Source organism: Pantherophis guttatus, chromosome 3 (assembly GCF_059756535.1).
Source record: "Pantherophis guttatus breed Tessera chromosome 3, ASM5975653v1, whole genome shotgun sequence".
Classification (NCBI taxonomy): domain Eukaryota; kingdom Metazoa; phylum Chordata; class Lepidosauria; order Squamata; family Colubridae; genus Pantherophis; species Pantherophis guttatus.
In genome coordinates this window covers 70,193,757-70,213,516 of record NC_142065.1, presented here as the reverse complement: position 1 = coordinate 70,213,516, position 19,760 = coordinate 70,193,757, and the positions used below count along the sequence as shown (strand labels likewise).

Below are 19,760 nucleotides of genomic sequence, written 5' to 3'. Positions count from 1 at the left end.
TGGAAAAAACAGTTTTAAAAGACTGTAGCTCTGCTGCTCACTAATCTCTTTAAAGAAAGGCATAATTAATCCCATTATAGAAAGAATTATAGCCAAAATATATGCTGCAACCATATATCCCCCCAAAGTCATATAAAATGGGAATGACTTCTTGTTGAGCAACAACAGGCTTATATAAAATATATGCTTTGTACTAGCCTTTCCTTTTACATTTTAACAGGGCAAATGTTCTCCATTTCTGTCCTAATACTGCACAAAGATGCAGATGAAGTAATTTCAGTCCTGCTATTAGTTTGGCTCTAATTTTTTCAGGTGCTGCTTTAAAGCAAGAAAAAGAGACTCGTGGTGGATTTTCAGCTCATGAGACATCTAAACCTTAAATTAGCATCACTAGGAGTCATATATTCAGGAGCAAAAGAAGAAAATGTTAGTTATATAATCAACTCTATGGGGCAAAACAAGAGTTGGATTATAGCATTTCAATTTGCTTCAAAAATATAGCACTTTTAAATTTAAATTGGTTATCTCTGGACCTTTGTGAATCACATGACTTTATTTCCAAAGGAAATCAGCATTTTAAAAAAAGTGTTCTGCTAGAACAAAAGGTGAGATAACAATTTTGGGACATTTCATATTTCCCCACTGTGTTGTTCTTATGCTGTTTTAGGTAGCTTTTCAACTCTTAGAGCAGTTTTAGAAGAAGCTGCAGGGAAAGGAGAAACCAAACCACAAAAAGTGTTTTCCCCCCAAATATATTAAATTCTGTTTTATGTACATCTGGGTCTAAATCCATTAGATATACATTATGAACCATGTAAGCACACTTTCCCATATATAGTATGTAATTCTCTCTTCTTGAGTAAACTAAATCTGGCTATTAGAGAACTTCTAGACTACCATAATAATATTCCAATTACTATTTACTTTTGTAATACTACCTGAACAAACTTCTTTTGAAATATTTTAAAAAGGGTATCATTTCTCCTGAATTTTGCTGCAACAATTAGAATCAACATCTATACTACTACAACTATAAAGGGAAAACTGCTCTAAGAAACAAAACAAGTTCTTGAAAAAGCCAATTATATTCTGACTAGAAATACTAAAAAAAAAGAAAAAAGGATTTGAATCCAGCATATCTAACTTTCCGATCAAGGTAGCATGATTGACAACAGCTCACAGAAACCTTAGAAAAACCCTCTTTTTGCCAAAAGCAAATTCCAAAATAAATATATAATAGTTTTTGCACATAAAATTGAATTCAAATGCTGCTAATCAAGGGATATTACTTTTCAAATCAAGAGAGCTTGGTTTAAATGCTCCAGAGATTTTACGTTATTATGCAAACAGTTGTATACACAATACATCTCACTAATATAAAGTATAGCCCTACTCAATTTAAAAAAATGACACTGTACATTCTAAATTTCCCTTTTCATAGTATAAAGCCATTTAAGTTATTCTTTTCAGCATCCTGCATTCATGAAAAACATTACAGCTCTAGAAGCTTCCTTAAACTGTATGGCATCACTTGATTAGGAAGCTGCATTCTCTCCAATGCAACAAAGTCATCATTCTGATTAACAGCTTCCATGTCTTCTACAGTCCAGGAAATGAGTGTTACAAATCACCTCTTGAACTTGATTTCCATATACTACAATATAACACACTGTTGCTTTCAAACCCAGCTGCATCAGCCTTGTGAATTCATAACGATTGCAAGGTTCGTTTACTGAAATAAAGATCACCAAATAGCACATACACCCGCAATGCATAAAAGTTGGGACTTCGTGCAGTAATAAATGATGAAGGCATAGATGTTATCCCAACATTAGGTTTCAAACAATTTGCACAACTTTAGATTAGCTAAATTTGTTTCCAGTTGTGTATCCAGTACGTTGTTGGATTCTATGTTGTTAAAGCCAAATGATAGAAGAAACAAAGCCATATAGTTTCTTTAACTGGAAATTCGGAAACTTTATGCAATTAGGGCATGTACAACTTTATTATTTACTCCTAATCATTTCTTATAAATCTAGCAATTAATAATACTCAGGGACCATTTGGGGAATGTTGCAATTATCTTCTTTTTGTACTGCTGCCTTTTCAACAAAAGAATGGTCAGATACTATTATGATGAGAGTGATAAAATTATAGACTTAGAATTCATTTGCATAATTTTTGTGAAGGAATGCTATTTTTTTAAAAAAATTGATTTATATGCCGCCCTTCTCCGGAGACTCAGGGCGGCTTACAATGCGTTAAGCAATAGCCTTCATACTTTTGTATATTTATACAAAGTCAGCTTATTGCCCCCACAAACTGGGTCCTCATTTAACCTACCTTAGAAAGGATGGAAGGCTGAGTTGACCTTGAGCCTGGTAAGATTCGAACCTGCAGAAATTGCAGGCAGCTGTGTTAATAACAGGGTGCATTAAACCACTGTACTACCAAGGCTCTTAAAATGGTTGATGTCCAAAGTAGATATATAAATATCTACCTGATGAACAAATCACCCCATTGAATCATAGTTGAGGCAATTAGAAGCTAATCACCTGTGTGGGATGAAAGTAAGTACTATTTAGTGTTTAATGAATTAATCATCAGATGCAGCAGAAACAAATCTCAATAAAAATCCTGGGTCAATATGTTGTTTGAGTAGTTCTGTTTGGACAGAGAAGCCTTGAACTGGCTAATATAATTCATCCTCGGGTATCTGTAAAGTACAAACTCTAAGGTGTTCTGACGTAAGACCACTGGACTTATATCAGGGACGGGTTTCAAAACCTGTCACTACTGGTTCGCTTGTGGGCGTGCGCATGCGCGACACTTCTGTGCATGCACAGAAGCGTCTGGGAGGGTGGGCGGAGCTTCCTGCCACCGCCGCTACCAGTTCACCCGATTCGGGGCAAACCGGTAGCAACCCACCACTGACTTACAGTATATCTCCTGTTTACCACTGAATGGTACTTATTTGAGTGCCTTTTTCCATATTGACAGCCATGTGCTGCATTGGAGAAAGAGCCTATTGCTTTGAGGAAGTGGGAAGATCTCTTAGACAGGACAATGAGCAGGTATCCATTTCTGAAAATGGAGTTTTGATAAGAAATAGAGTTATATGTATCTAGAAACCTTGGTGGATCAGCCAATGACTTGGCTAACTGATGTAAGGGTTAGAAGCTAGCACATGCCATCTAGATCAGGGATTCCTAACCCCCGGGCCATGGCTCTCTGCCAGGCTACAGCCTGTTCAGAACTGGGCTACTGAAGTGGTAGGCGAGTGCGCATGCACTCAGCTACATTTGTGAACAAAACCATCCCCTTCCCCCCCCCCCCACCCCCAGTTGCTGTCTCTGCCAGTCCATGAAGCTGGAAAGATTGGGGAAAGGTGATCTAGATAAATTGACGGTGTTCAGAAGCAGTGATAACAATACAGAACTCTATTAATGACACTGACCTCCAATGTTCTTATAACATTCTAGAAGCCAAATGTATATAGGTAATTGGAAACTGAAAGCTGCAATCTGTAAAGTTGTTTTTCCTGAAATCCTACTTATTCAGCATATGACGTTAGCTAGTTTTTTTTTAAAAAAAAAACAATGTTTTGATAAAAAAATAATCTGGCTATTCAATTTGTTAGAGATAGACAACACTTTAGGATAAGCAGTAAGTATGCAAAAGGGACAGGGCCCATTTGTCATGCTTAATAATAATAATACCAAATCATTCATGTTTATATTGTCTTCTACAGGAATCGGGAGGGGTAGAAAGAAAGAAATGCTAAGAAGTTCATTCAGTTTGAGATGAATCTCTTTGGAATAAAAAAAATACTGATCACCCATATGTGATCAGTAGGTAACAGGACACAAGCATAGAACATGTTATTAAGCCGTAGTGATCAAACAGTTATACAGAAAACTTGTATTCGTAACAATATTGGGGTAGAGACAAAGCTAGCCTGGGAACACTAATGGTATTAGTCTCAAGCCAAGAGAGGAAAACTGAAGGCTTAATTTTGAAGAATAGAGATACAAAAGTCATAACAAAAACCACAGAATGCAGCCATCTCTGAACAGATAGGTGAAAGGAAGGACATACTGAGATAGTGCTATAATAGAGAGCATCTTGTCACTCTAGACATTGCCAACAAATTGGCCAGAATTACTCTGACTAAAAATATCAGGTCTTGAGAATTCTTGTCATGTTAAACTTCTAGAAATAAAAGCTTTGCACTATTGAGAGTAAAAGGTACATTATTCAGGTCCTAGTAATGCTACCAATCACTTCTGCATCTCTTAAATCTCTTATCTCTGACCTGCAAATTTCTAATGACATTCTTCATCTTTTTATACTGGATCCCTTTTGGAAATTGGAAACCCAATTTCCAATAAGTGACATAAAAATGGGAGAGCAAACAGCTCAGTTTAATTTTTTTTTAAAAAAAATCTCTGAATTGTAGCCATTTCATGACTATTTCGAATAAGTGGCCTCTTATTTCTCTTTCAAATGCTTTTCAAAATGCTTTTTAAAATATAGATCATATCCATGCCATGTATTCATGTCTAAAACCGTAATAGCAGCATGCAGAGAAAATTGCTGTGACTTCCTTAACTGTAACTTCTCTCTTTAAAAGATCTGTCAAAAGCACGAAGTAGCTATGGAAGTCATGATATTTTTCACTGTATCTTGAACCTCAAATGGTTTGTAGGAAGCCCTTATGTTGTGTGAAATACTTGACAAAACCAAATTTGGAGGAGATGAATAACATAAACTGATTGTATGGCATACCTGGAAAATAAGCCAAATGCAATTTGGGACGTCTTAGGAAGTAGCAAATTAAAAATATGTTGCTTACCACTGGCGAAGGTGAAAGTGCGATATTGCCTATAGAAGCTTTCAGTTCATCAACAGTTGCTGCACTCTTAAGAGTGTCTTTAGATTGCAAAGGTTTAATCTTAATGTTGAATTTCTTGTGTGCCTCCTCTTCCTCTTCAGATTCACTTGAAGAATAAAAGTGCTTTCCTTTGGTAGGTAGATCACAGTTAAAGAAAAATGCAACCAATCTGTAGGCTACAATACAACATTATTTCAGTTTCAGGATACACCTATCAAGGCACCAGTTTTAAATGAATGGTATCATTCCAGTGGCATACAATACAATTTTAGTATAGTACAGTACATTGCATAAGTTGGAACGAAGCTCTAAACTTAGAGGGGGAAATCAGACAGTGCTAAGGAGCTCGAAAGAGCCTTGAATACGGTCCATTGTAGAGATGTCTATGGAGATTCTCAGACATCCAGGTCATAGTTGTCCCAAAGGTGCTTTTTCAAGAGACAACTTTCAGATTTTTCTTTGAAGATGTTCCACTTCCCATCCAAGAAGAAGAGAGCTGAAGAAGCTTCTTGAATGAGAAATGAAACACCTTCAAAGAAAAAACAGAAAGTCCAGTTGCCTCTTGAAAAAGCTTCCTTTTAGAGAGTTCACCATTATAGGAGCAGATGGCATCTGGAATTAGGCAATCTCTTCCCAATGGCACAATATATATCTACTGGGAATTTAGGATTAAAAATGCTGATAATATTGGAATCCTATTCTTTTTCTCTCTGTTGGATTTTTTTTTTCCCCGATATCAGAAAAGTTAGACATTGGGAAGATTATGTGACTAGGTTTGAGAAGGAGCTGGGAATTCTGGCAGGTGTAGCTAGATCATCTGCAAGCCACCTGTCTGAGCAAAGAAGTTGCAAATTAAAAATAAAGGATATAGCCTAGTTCTTCGGGTCTGATGCTGTATCCTTCTTCATCAAGTTCAGGTGAATTCTGGTATGGCAAATATAGTGAAGGAGTCAAAATATACACATTCTTTTCTTTTTCCCCTTTTATTCAAAATTTCATTAATGAGGCTTTTACTTATTCATTTTGAGAATTTATAAGGCCTCCTAATTCAAAAAAATTGCTACAACAAAAATAATCATTAACAGAAAAAAAAAATCCAGCCATATATCATTAAAAAGTAATCCGACATATAACATCTGGGCACAATCATTCATACCTTATTTGGACTGCAGCAATGAATTCTATATATGGGACTGTCCTTAAAGCTACAGCTGATCCAAAAAGTGAGAGCAAGCAGTTATGGGTTCCCCTCAATAAGTCTATGTAATACTGTTATTGTATTAGGTGCACTGGATATCAGTGGGTTTTCAGATACAATTCAAGGTGCAGTGGTTATCTCTAAAGCTCTACACAGCATAGACATTGGTGATTCGAAGGACTATCTCTCCAATTTCTGCCTATTCTACAAAATCTGAGAGAATTTACATTTTCCAAATCCCATCTATTGTGTGCTATAGAATATCCTCCCTTCCCCCACCAAAATTTAGCTGGCCCCAAATTTGCTGGTCTTTAAAGACTTGGTTCTTCTCCCTGGTACTGGGCATATGAGCCAGCTAGTATTGTAATATAAATAATATATTTTTGTTGGGCTTTATTCCTGACAGGGTGTGTATTTTATTTCTTTACCATTGTTTTTATACTGTAATTTTTTTCCCAACTCTGTTAACTATCTTGAACATGCTCTACAAGTAGATGATTATATACAGGTAGTTTTCAATTTATAATCATTCATTTTGCAACCGTTCAAAGTTACAATAGCACTGAAAAAAATGACTTATAAGCAGTCCTCAACCATCACAGCATTCCCAAGGTCATATGATAAAATTTGGGCACTTAGCACCTGGCATGTATTTACAATGGTTGCAGAGTCCAGAGGTCATATGATTGCCATTTGTGACTTTCCCAGCTGACTTTCAGCAAGCAGTCAGTGGGGGAATTTGTCTAATGACCGCATGATTTGCTTAACAGCCATAGCAAAAAAAGATACTAAAATCAGGTGTGATTCACTTAACAACTGAGAAGTTCTGATCGCAATTGTGATTGTAAGTTGAGGACCACCTGAGCATTAAATACATACTGTACCTGCATATGTGTCATTCAATTTATTAGACAGTAAACATAAAAATATTTTAATTTAAACATCTAACCTCCTAGGGGATATCTTGCAAAATAGTATTACTATATATCTACACCGTTTATGATGCATAGATATTTCTCTACCTAACAAAATAAAGAATACACATAGGAATTGAAGACATATACGATCAGAGATTAAACAAAGCTACATACTCTATCTCAGGGGTGTCAAACTAAAGACCCGGGGGCTGGATCCGGCCCACAGAGTGCTTAGATCTGGCCCTGGGCCACCCTGGAAAGAAGCAAAGGACCGGTCCATGGTGCCTCTGCCAGCAAAAACAGTTTGGGAGCCCGTTTTCGCTGGCAGAGTTCTTGGGCTACCACAGCCCCCCCCTTGAGTGACATCAAGCTGGCCACACTCACCCTGCCCACACCCACCCTGGCCATGCCCCCCTGCCCCCCGAGGTCAAGCACAACCCTGATGTGGCCCTCAATAAAATCGAGTTTGACACCCATGCTCTATCTTGACTAATTCAGCTCTGCAAATACTAAAGTAAAAACTATAAGCGTGTGCAATGTCTTTTCAAGTTAAGTTAAAACATTATCAGGCAAAATGTAAATTTCTCCTTTGAGGATGGTTTTCATATTAGCAATATGTCTGAAACTGAGCTTCCCTTCAAACTGAGCTTCCCTTCAAATGATTTGTAATATTTCTTTTGTTTCCAAATCAAATGGGCCAAGTGTTCATATTCATATGAAACATTAGATGGGGAAGACTAACAATTTATTTCCTCTTCTGTTTGTTCTGAGAGAATGCGATATTCTTTTATAGGCGTGCATCTGATAAACTGAGGGAATGGACAAGGTCTTTGGTTATTTCCAGCTTGGAAGGATAACCAGTGAGCCATGACCAGTTTGCAGTTCTCTTCGCTCAGCTCTTGGCCAGAGGGGTGAAGAAACAGTGAAGTGTTGCCTCACAAAGATATAATAAACATGACTGCACTTGTACTGGTTTGATGTCCAAATAGATCTTAAATCAGTGAACACAGCTCAAATCACCCTTGGATACCTTTTAAACTGAACTGAGTAGGGTTGGGAGACAAAAAGTTGGTTATGTGGAAAAGTTTTAAATTTCTGCTCTAGTGAAGCTAGATTTATTTATTTATTTATTTATTAAGTAATTGTCAGGAGTGAAATCCAGCAGGTTCTGATAGGTTCTGGAGAACTGGTAGTGGAAATTTTGAGAAGTTCAGAGAACAGGCAAATACCACCTCTAGCTGGCCCCAGAGTGGGATGGGAATGGAGATTTTGCAATATCCTTCCCCTGGAGTGGGATGGGAATGGGGATTTTGCAGTATCCTTCCCCTGCCACACTCACCAAGCCACATCACACCTACCGAGCCACCCCCACAGAACCAGTAATTAAAAAAATTGGATTTCACCACTGGTAAATGTGTATATTTCACATATTTCAGCTCCTTCTAGCCTTAGCTTTTGCTGGAAGGTTCAAAAAAGTAGTTGAGGTCTCACTGACCACAAATTTGGGGAAGATAATAGACTCCATTGCTATTTCTTTACTTTTCAGTGTCCCAAACAATCAGCAAAGGTTTATTAAGTTCGGGATCCTTTCAATTCGTCAGTTGGTGGAGCTTATTAGCAAGGGCAAAGATAGACATGGCTGATCTCTTCTATACATAACCTATTAGTTTCATGGGGGGGGGGAATCAGTCCTGGCCAATTGCAGGGATATATCTGGTAAGCGGATGTATCAGCAGAATACTTTACGTGCAGGTGTTGTTATTGATTTTGTGCTGACATGATAGGATGAGCTAAAAACATAATTCATAATCACTATGATACAATAATAAGCATGCAAATAAGTAACCAAGTCTCACTGGAACAATGTTTTAAAAGACTGCTGTCAACAGCAGGGTTTTTAAAATTACTATTACTTACATATCTTTCCCAGTCAATCTCTGAATAAAATCCATTTGGAGCACCATTTGTTCTCTTCTGTAATACATAGTTTAAACAATGTTTTTGTTTTTGTTGTTAAAAGAAGGGAAAAAATTAAATGCTGTAATTTCTTAGAAGACATGAAAAACTCAATATTTTCAATGGAGGAATGCCCCGACATCGATCACTCCATTACGAATAACTAAAAAGGCCATTCCAGATTCTTTACTCTGCATCTGGAGAGTACTCTGCTTTTCATTCTTGAACTCTCAACTATTCCAAAGCTGAGAGTGTAGGAATTGTAAATAAATATGATAATTTTCATTGGCAAAATAGAGTATAGCAATAGCACTTAAGACTTATATACCACTTCAAAGTGCTTTTACAGCCCTCTCTAAGCGGTTTACAGAGTCAGCATATTGCCCCCAACAATCTGGGTCCTCATTTTACCGACTTTGGAAGGATGGAAGGCTGAGTCAACCTTGAGCCTGGTGAGATTCGATCTGCAAATTGCAGGTAGCCGGAAGTCAGCAGAAGTGTCCTGCAGTATTGCATTCTAACCATTGCACCACCTCAGCTCTTATAAGTATAAGACAACTATGCAAGAGATGATAACTCAGTGGCAAAAGTCCCAGATTTAATTCCCGCCACCCTGCATCATAGGCTCATATAGCAGGTTTTTAGATGGCTTAGCCTAAGACCCTGAAGTCATTGAGAGAAAGAATGCTGAGTTATACTGTGGGATATCCAAATATAAACTGATAAATTATTGGCTCATAATACACCAGACCTAATTGTGATTGAAAAGAAGAAAGTGTGGATAATTGATGTGGCAATACTAGGGGATAGCTGGAATAGAAGACAAAGAATTGGAGAAAATCACAAAGTATAAAGATCTGAAAATTAAAATCAAAAGATTATAGCATAACTAGTGGCCCCAATTGTTATCGGCATGCCGGGTGCCATACCAGAAAATCTTGAACAACAGTTAGAAAATCTGTGCATTGACAAAATTTCCATCTGTCAATTGCAAAAGGACATACTGCTTGAATCTACACATTTACTATGCTGGTACATTATGACATGATTTCCCAATGTTGTATATATATATAAAGTATATTGTCATTGTATGTATATACACAGTATACCCATACAACGAAATTCACATAACACCCAGAGACCAAGCCCAACACACATGACAATTCCCAGACACACCCCCACCCACCAAAAATTCTCCACCCCTAAACCACCCAAGCATCCACACAGCAGACCAAGTAATGCTGTCCAACAGTATATATAACAATAATAACAATCCTAGAATATTTAAAGGTTTGTTGGCATATAATATGTATAGTTTCATTTCAAAATAATGTATTATTAACATAATATAGCCAAGGTTTTCTTTTATAAATACCATTTTAAGCCAAGCTTCATAAAACAAACATTCTGTTTTCATCTAATTTATTTGAATTATTATTACTTAATTCCCCCCCCTCCAAAAGCTTTCTATTACAAAACACTAATTAATATCTAACCATGATTAGGTACCGTATATATATGCTTTAAGGTGCTAGCCTAGAAAGAAGGAGACTGTGAGTTCAAGTCCCGCCTTAAACATGAAAGCTGGCCAGGTGACTTTGGGCCAGTCACCTCTCTACCAGCCCAACCCACCTCAAAGGTTGTTGTTCTGGGGAAAATAGGAAAAGGAAGGAGTATTAGGTATGTTCACCGCCTTGAGTTATTTATCAAAATAGTAAAGGCAGGATAAAAATCTAATAAATAAATATGAACATATATTAGAAACATGTAAGAACCATCCATGGTTGCTGCAGTGGCTATTGGCACACTGGGTGCCATACCAGAAAACCTTGAACAGAACTTAGAAAATCTGTTCATTGACAAAAATCCACTTGCCAATTACAAAGAGCTACACCACTTAGATTGTACTTTGTGTAAAAGTGAAGAGTTAGTCATCCTATCTGGAGCACCAACGGTGAAAGTACATTGAAATAAGTAACACATGAAGAATATCGAACACGTATTGGTGTATTTTAAAGACAAAACAAAACTGTTGCAGTTTCAACATTATTGTAACCAACCCACTTGAAGCTTTAAGCCAATATTCACATTCTTACCGAAACTGCTTTTCCGCCTTCCTGGGTATATTCTGGTTTGCTATTGTAGGATGGATCATGAGGATGAGGGCTGGGTGGCTGGAATGGATTTTGTTTTTTTGTAGAAAAAGGGTTAAAGTGTTTGGTGGTTTGACTTAAAAAAAAAATACATGAAACTACATGGAGTAAGCAAGCTGAAAATGCATTTTCTGAAGGAATTATTTGCCAAATTAATGTTGCTATCAGCAGACTATTTTGGAACATAGAGTACCGCTCTATTCAGCAGATGTTAGGCATTTTAAGGGAATTCAGCTGACAGCTATCATGATTTTAAAATACCATCTCATGGTCTATTAACAGAACATTAGATTGCTATGTATTTCAAAACCACACCTTCCTCCTCTCTTTTTTTTCATTGGTCAATAGCCTTTTCAATTTTGTATTTCAATGCAGTATATCTTTTCCAATAAAACTGGACAGATCAATCTTAGGAATAATTTAATTAAGCAATCATTGAACTATATAAAAGGGATGAGATCCTAAATTCATTCTGTTTGTCTGTAAGAAAAGAGGTCAATAGTATTTTGGTGTTCCGTAAATTTTGAATAGTTGTAGGAAAGAAGGTATTTTCTTAGGACTAGAAACTGTAGTCATGGATTGTATTGGGTTGTTACTCCAAGATGGGATAGAAACTATAAAAATTGAAAATTTGTTTTGTAATAATGGAGATGCCACATCCAAAAATTTGCAATTAATCCTTGAGTTTACAAAATAAACAGCTCTTCTTAGATTTAGGATTATTTACAATATCAAACTTTGAAACTAGGAACAAAATTGGGAACTTTTGGGATGGGAAATCCACTGACTGGAATATAGCCCCAATCATTTTAGTCAGAGTAAACGTGTCCCACAAAGCAAGAAAATTTCTTATACCATTTTAAGAGACATTTAACATATTTTAGAAACTATAGAATAGAAATCCCAAAGGTGCTTTTTCAAGAGGCAATTGAACTTTCTGGTTTTTCTTTGAAGACGTTTCACTTTTCATCCAAGAAGCTTCTTCAGAGCTGACAGGATAGTGGGGAATGGTGTCAGAGCTGAAGAAGCTTCTTGGATGAGAAGCGAAATGTCATCAAAGAAAAACCAGAAAGTCCAGTTGCGTCTTGAAAAAGCATCTTTGGGACAACCATGACCTGGATGACTGAGAATCTCCATAGTCACATAGAAAAGCAAGTAATGTCATTTGAAAGAATGCAAAATTATTAGATAAAAATAATCTTCAGTTTCAGGCTTCAGCAGTACTGAAACCCAGAAAAAGGACTAGATGTCACTGTCACAGACAGTGAATACACTAGACCAGGGGTGGGCAAATGTGGCTCTTTTACAACCTGTGAACTTCAACTCCCAGAATTCCTGAGACAGCTGTTCTGGGAGTTGAAGTCCACAGGTTGTAAAAGAGCCACATTTGCCCACCTCTGCACTAGACTAACTGTAGTAATGATGAAGCCAAAGACTGAAGACAGAAGGCAAACTTATAAGAAAGTTGCCTGCTTGATAAGCTCCCTTTCTCGTTTTAAAGTTTTCAGAAATATGATTTTGCTTGAAAATGGAAAGATAGGAGGAACGGAAAACTACACAAGCACATTATCAGTATGGCTGAGTCAATGCTGGTCTATGACTTTAAGGAAGATTTGATTTGATTTAAACTCTGTGAGCCAAATTCGAAGTTGTGTGGAAAAAAACATGCTTGGCTGTTAAAAATAATCCACTAACCAAGATTGCAGAAAGTGGGAAGGAAAAATAGATCAAGACAGCGAGTAATGGCAGGGAAGACTTACTCATTCCCCCTTTATTTCCACAATATAAACTGCTTGTCTCCCCAAGTTGCTAGTAAGATACGGCAAGGGCAAAACACAGATTTTAGGATATTTGTAGGATGATAACAAAGGCAAAGGACAACACATCTGTCATGACATCATCATGCAAATGATCTGGCTTCTGTATTTGCTTCAAACACTGAGATCCAAGAACACAATTATTTCATCTGTGTGACAAAGTCATGGTGGACATGCTATATGCAAAACCTATGGGCTCCACTTTCAGAATGATGTAGACAATCTGGGATGTGTTTAAAAAAGAAAGGACTGTATTTTGTTGCCTCCATGTCTAATAGCAGCTCCAGGAAAGCTACCAACTCTTTCTTGTGCTTAGATCAGTGATAGTTAAACCAGGGATAATTACCCAAATTGACAATTTGGCATATCCTGGGACAATGGAACAATTCATAATGGCTTGTTTGTGAGTTGAGGATCTGGATTGAGACAACTATTACTGAGATGCTTGTGTAAAACAATAAACCCTTTTTTTTCTGTGGGAGTAATGACTCCAACTGGTGCAGAATGTGGTTGCACGGACAGTAAATGTTGCCAGATATTTGGCACATGTAACACTACTTCCGTGTGAGCAGCACTGCTTACACTTACTGATGTGTTTCCAGGTGCAATTCAAGGTACTGTTGGATTACCTTTAAAGCCTTACATGGCTTAGGACTGGGATAGCAGAGGGATCACCTTTTTCAAGAGTTTCTTCCTGTCCAACCAGGTTGTCATTCTGCACAACGCATTCTGCACCAGTTGGAGTCATTACACACACAGAAAAAAGGCTCTATTATGAATTGTTCCATTGTTCCCAGGAAAGAGCCTTGGTACTACAGTGGTTTAAAGCACCCTGTTATTAACACAGCTGCCTGCAATTTACTGCTGGTTCAAATCTCTCCAAGGCTCAAGGTTGACTCAGCCTTCCATCCTTTCTAAGGTAGGTTAAATGAGGGCCCAGTTTGTGGGGGCAATAAGCTGACTTTGTATAAATATACAAAAGTATGAAGGCTATTGCTTAACGCACTGTAAGCCGCCCTGAGTCTCCGGAGAAGGGCGGCATATAAATCAAATTAAAAAAAAAAAAAAATGCCAAATTATAAATTTGGGTAATTATCCCTAGTTTAACCACCACTGATCTAAGAATGTCAGCTGGCAGGACCAGAACAGTGACCCTTGCTCTATAGAACATTTTTCTTTCAGAGATCAGAATGGTTCAAACCATGTTAGCTTTTCATAATACCTTAAACTTCTGGCTATGTACTGGGCCACTGACTGTGTCAAGGGTCCCATTTCCTGGCTATGTTGCTAACTAGCCATGTATAGAATAGAATAGAATAGAATAGAATAGAATAGAATAGAATAGAATAGAATAGAATAGAATAGAATAGAACAGAATAGAATAGAATTTTTTATTGGCTACTTGTGATTGGACACACAAGGAATTTGTCTTGGTGCATACATGGCAATATACTTGGTACACTGAGAGCGGGAGTGTACCAAGTATATTGCTCCTATGCATATTTCATTGGATGGGTTTAGTATTTTTATTGGTTTGACTGTTTTTATTGCTTTATTGTTGCCCAGATTTGTTGACTGAGATCAATGGCCATAAAAATTTGATTGAATGATTGATTGATTGATTGAATGAATGAATGATTGAATGAAGTTAGCCAAGACTGGGAAAAGGTGTAATTTGTCAAGCAGTTCAAGAACCACTAGTTTAAATTATCAGTACAGACTAGACTGCACTACGAATGGGACTTGAGGAATGAATCAGCTTGCAAGTTAGGAAAGTCTATGTCTTTTTTTTCTTCTTCTTCTGCTGAACAGAGCTTTGACCAAACTGTTATACATAAGTGTTCCAGGTGTGGTCTACTATTGTTTAAAAAGAAAAAGGGAAAAAAATTAAATGCAATGAGCGGAACATAAAGGGGATGCAGGATGATGTGTAGATGCCAGCTTTTTTCAACCTACGATTGCAACTACAAGCATTTCTACCCAATTCAGTTCTTTGGAAATCACTGCTATTGGGCTGAAAAGGAATTATGTTAAGGTGGGAGGATTAAGGATCTTGGGTCAGATGTTCAAAAAGTTAGGCCAGCAAAAATTGTATTAGGACCTTTCCAGAAGACAAAGCTCACTCTCAACTAACAGCAGTACTAAGAAGTGTAACTGTGAGGAAGCAGAAGATGCCTTACTTCACAGAAGACACTTTTTAAAAAAGTATCTGGAAGGCATATTACTTCTATATTAATAAAACCTTCCGAACTAAGAACTCAATTAAAAGAAACAATTTTTATAATAGATGATTACTTTTAAAAAGGAAATAAAAACATTCTTTATGTTTATCACTTCTTAAAAAGGATAAACATATGGAATTCTGTATTTCTGTATTGTGTAAGGGATTACACAAACTTTTTTAAAGAAAGAATGGAAGAAACTTTCAATCAGGAATCATAAAAGAATAGGTTGAGTATGCTGGTCATTAATGATGAGACAGATTTTATATGATTCAGTCCACAATTCAACCAATACAGCTTTCCCCGCCAAACAAGAAGGACATGCCAGCTAGGAGAACTCACATTCACCAGTGACTTAAATATGCTGGGAAAATGCTTTTTTCTGGACATCAATTGGACTTCATGAAACCAGCTTATAACCCATGTACTCGAAGTCCATTCACTGTTCAGAAAAGTATCATCTGGAAAGGCCCTTAGGATTCATAATTTCTAGATCTTCATTCTTTTTTTTAATAACATTTTTTATTAGATTATAGAATAAAATACAAAAATATGAAAGCAAATAATAGGAAATTTCTGGGTCTTCGTTCTGTTTGTGAAGATCTATTGAGCATAGTCAACAATTACCCCCATTTTTTTCTCACCAGATCAATATGAGGAAGTCTTCTGAAATCAGGAATCAATATAAAACAAAGTTAAATTTGTATCTGAGCCCAACATTCTTTATTGCAAACATAAAGTCTAATAGCCGATGTAAGTTTCTTTCTAAAATTAGTTCTAGTATGTATGAAAATCCTAAGACCATAAATGAAAGCAACAATAATTTAAGAGCAGCCCTTCTTTCTTCTTTCTATTTTCTCCAGTTGAAGAAACTGATTTTACAATTTTAAATCTTAATATAATATTTTAAACTTTTTGAAATTTGAAGAGGAGGTAAAGGGTTTAGACTGGATTCAAGTAAAATCAGAATATATTGAAATTTATTTTCTAAATTTAAAATATAGACTATTCTATATTAACTATAGAATATAGTTAATATATTCAAAGTATTAAAATAGAAATAGGGAAGAAGATTTAAGAACGCTTCAGGCATATTTTCTATTGAATACACCTAATTGAAAATAAAGGCTAATTTCAGAAAGATATATCTTTAAAACTTACAGTTCCATCTCGGTCTGGTGATCCTCTGTAATAAAATTAAAATAGGTTCTATTACTATAAAGAATCAAAAAATCTACATTAATTTAATAATCACCACTGCTGAATAAAATAGTTGCACTGAAAATGACTTTACTTCTTAAAATCATATTTTTGCTTCAAGTGTTTCTAATGAAATAGTACTATAATAAAGAATAAAGCAACAAACATACTCCCCAAAATAAAATTATTAAGCTGCACTGCTGCCTCTGTACATAAATCTCATATCATAAATAGGATTTTTCCTTACTGCCTCCTTAACCTACATTCCTCCCATTTTTAATTGGCAAAAATTATACCAACATCAATTCTGCCTCCCTCTTTTCCCAGTGGACTTCAGCTTCCAGATTCCCCTGTCAGCATAGCTACAACTGAGGATTCTGAGTTGAAATCTGCAAATGTGGAAAATGTCAACACCGGGGAAAGCTGTTCTATGCAGACATATGCTTTCCTCCGCACACATCAGTGGTGGGTTTCTACCGGTTTGCCCCAGTTTGGGCGAACTGGTAGCAGCTGCGGCAGTGGGAGGCTCCGCCCAGACGTCATTACAGATGCTCTGCGCATGTACAGAACTTTCTGCTTATGCGCTGAAGTACCTGTTGTGGTCCGCCAGCAGCCTGCGGAACTGGCAGCGGAGTCGGATAGTGATGAGGCTGAGGAAGAACATGGGCCAGTCTTGGAGACTGGGGAAGACCCAGATGAGGCCTCTGCATCAGAGGCAGAGAGGGGGCCAGGGCCATCTGGAAGTGATGTGCAGACTCCAGAGCCTCCAGAGGCTGACAGTAGAGAGGCAGAGCAACAAGAGAGCCTGTTCCTAGTGCACGTATGAGAAGAGCTGCCAGAAGGCAAGAATAGCTAAAGCAAAGAGGATGACTCAGGAGTAGGGCCAAGAGATGATTGGCCCCTCCCATAAGGCTTAAAAGACCAGCAATGGCTCTTGGGCTCTTTGTCGGAAAACAATGTTAATAGACTTGTTCTTGTCTTGCTGCACTTATCTCTTATTGGCATCTTCTGCTTCTGAACTTTTGCCAAGAGAAGCCTTTGGCAGTTTGCCTAATTATACCAAGGTTGGTGATTAGACTGAAGAATTTGTGTTATGAAGAATTTGTTTTGATTTAGTTTGGACTATGCTGAGAATGAGTTAATTTTCAGCTGTTCTAATCAAGTCTGTTTGTTTTGGAACTGCTTGCATCTAATATTACCTACTTGGGCCTGGGTCACAACAGCGCCATGCAGATCACAGTTCCGAACCGGTAGCGAAGGTAAGTGAAACCCACTACTGGCACACATTTGCATATATATGGAGGACTATGCAATTGCATGACCCCAGAGATGGATACTCACTAGTGGTGAGGTAGCATGAAAGTAGTTTACTTATTTATACAAAATGTGGTGTTTCACAGGACTCAGCAACATTCACACAACATTCAAGTGAAAAGGCCCATACATTAATAACCACCTTAATTGCTGTAGCAATAAAATAGAGCTACCAATGCAAAATTTCTACAAATTTCTGTTTCCTAGAATGCTTGGAAAAAGTTTTTCTCAATAAAAATAATTATTTTCGTCCACCTCTCTCTATAATTATTTCAGAATTGATGCTGGAGCATCACTGAAAAGACATAAAATAATCAACAATGGAATCGTATAAGGTGCTTGTTGATGTCTTGTTAATTCATCTGTTTCTAAGCTAGCTCATTAAAAATTAGACACTTCTATTTCCACTTTATTTGGTGATTCCAGAGTGCTTAGAAAAGGTCCTTTTAAATTATTCAGAATAATGCTAGCATTTAGTTTGATGTACCTACAAGGCTAGATGTCATTCATTATAAGTTCTTCCTTTTCACATTTCTGTTATTGGATTGCTGTGACTGAATTTCAGCACAGTTATGAAGTTATGAGTGTGACTGTCAGACAAACATCTGGATAATTGACAACACAAGTTGACTCATGTTTACATCTCCTATTCAGATGTGTTCCTTTCATGTATAGTCCATATTTCTTTTTAATATAATTCAACCTAATCCAATTTATTTCCTTGGCAGGATGTGATGTTATGTTGTGAGCAGGATTCCCAGGAGGGATGGGGTGTATTCCAGAGGAATAAGAGCCAGTTCAGTTCAGATGGTTTCTGTGAGAGAAAGAGTGTGAAGACAGTTGCTCCTTAATAGTTCTCAGATTATATCTTTGATGTAGATAGTAGGGTGCTCCAGTTTGGCAAGATTCTGTCTATAGGTGTGGAACAATAAAGAAATCTTCCTGGAAATCTACCACGTGTCTTTCTTGATTTTGGGAGCCTGACAGAGATATGTTAGATTACAATTTCAACAATTCTCAGTGAACGTGGCCACTGTTGGGGAATATATCAGCTAAAGGACTTTTCTTCATGGCTATATCAATATACATCCTTCCAGTCCTTGAAAAAGTATATCACAGCATAATTTGCACTGCCCTGAAATCTGAACCCTAATCTGTCTCATTAAAGCTTGTAAATTGATATATCTTGACAGGCTTACTATAAGACACTGAAGGACAATGATTGGTCAATTCAATTGGTGTTGTTTTTCAATCTAGTTAGTATTAGCAGCCATCAGGAAAGAGCATTAACTAATGCTCTCCTTTAAGTGTGACAGGCAGGCATGAGCAAATATGTGCAGTTATCAGGATGGAAACCTTGGCCATTTTTCAGATTGTGTCAATGACAGATAATTGGTGCAGAGATACTTGAGCTGTTGCTGAACATAGATCTATCATCTTCTGGAAAACTGGTTGACCTACTGTATGTCCAAAAATGGTCCAGCGTCTGACAAGTGGGACAGAGAACAGTTTATATTCTGACTATATATATATATATATATATATATATATATATATATATATATATACACATACATATATATATACACACTCAATTCACTACAAACATTCATTTAGATAATTTCCGCTGAAAGCCCTAGGTTACAATCTGTTTTAGTGATGCAGCTAGTCCACCCCAACTGTTTTATGGGTCTCCCTAATCTGATGGTAAGAAACAGCCTGTGTGCTAACACCAACTGGACATTTGATTTCTTAGCTGATTTGCCTCCTTTTTTATACACATACAAACACATACATGTTTTCTATCTTTAATCTACTGCCTCATATATTCAATAGGCAAAAAATCCAGGAGTTTCAATGCACTCAATGGGGCTCCCCCTAGTCATTTTAAGTGGATTTTATGACTAGCTGAAAGCATCTTCCTCTAGCATGTTATTAAGGAATTTAGTCAAACCAAGTCTGTGGTAGAGTTTTACCTCTTATGCGAAACTTGGCTTCACATTTTGGGTAGGACATAACAGAACTTTCCAGAACCATTGAAAACAATACTGTAGGTAATAAGCAAGAAGAATCCCAAAAGGGTTATTTC

General features: G+C 37.0%; 1 protein-coding gene across 16 annotated transcripts in view; it reads right to left on the bottom strand.

Annotated features, from left to right (window-relative positions):
- SGIP1 (SH3GL interacting endocytic adaptor 1) overlaps positions 1–19,760 on the bottom strand; it is a 125,053-nt gene that overhangs the window by 67,420 nt on the left and 37,873 nt on the right. For 9 of the 16 annotated variants that reach the window (XM_060689959.2, XM_060689961.2, XM_060689964.2 and 6 more), the window contains exons 3-7: positions 16,319–16,343; positions 11,062–11,139; positions 8,927–8,983; positions 5,764–5,818; positions 4,856–5,031 (exon numbers count right to left, since the gene is read on the bottom strand). In XM_060689959.2, the coding sequence (XP_060545942.1) occupies positions 4,856–5,031; positions 5,764–5,818; positions 8,927–8,983; positions 11,062–11,139; positions 16,319–16,343 (391 nt within the window). The remainder of the gene's footprint in view (positions 1–4,855; positions 5,032–5,763; positions 5,819–8,926; positions 8,984–11,061; positions 11,140–16,318; positions 16,344–19,760) is intronic. The other 7 variants (XM_087891089.1, XM_087891090.1, XM_087891091.1 and 4 more) reach the window with 1 other exon arrangement.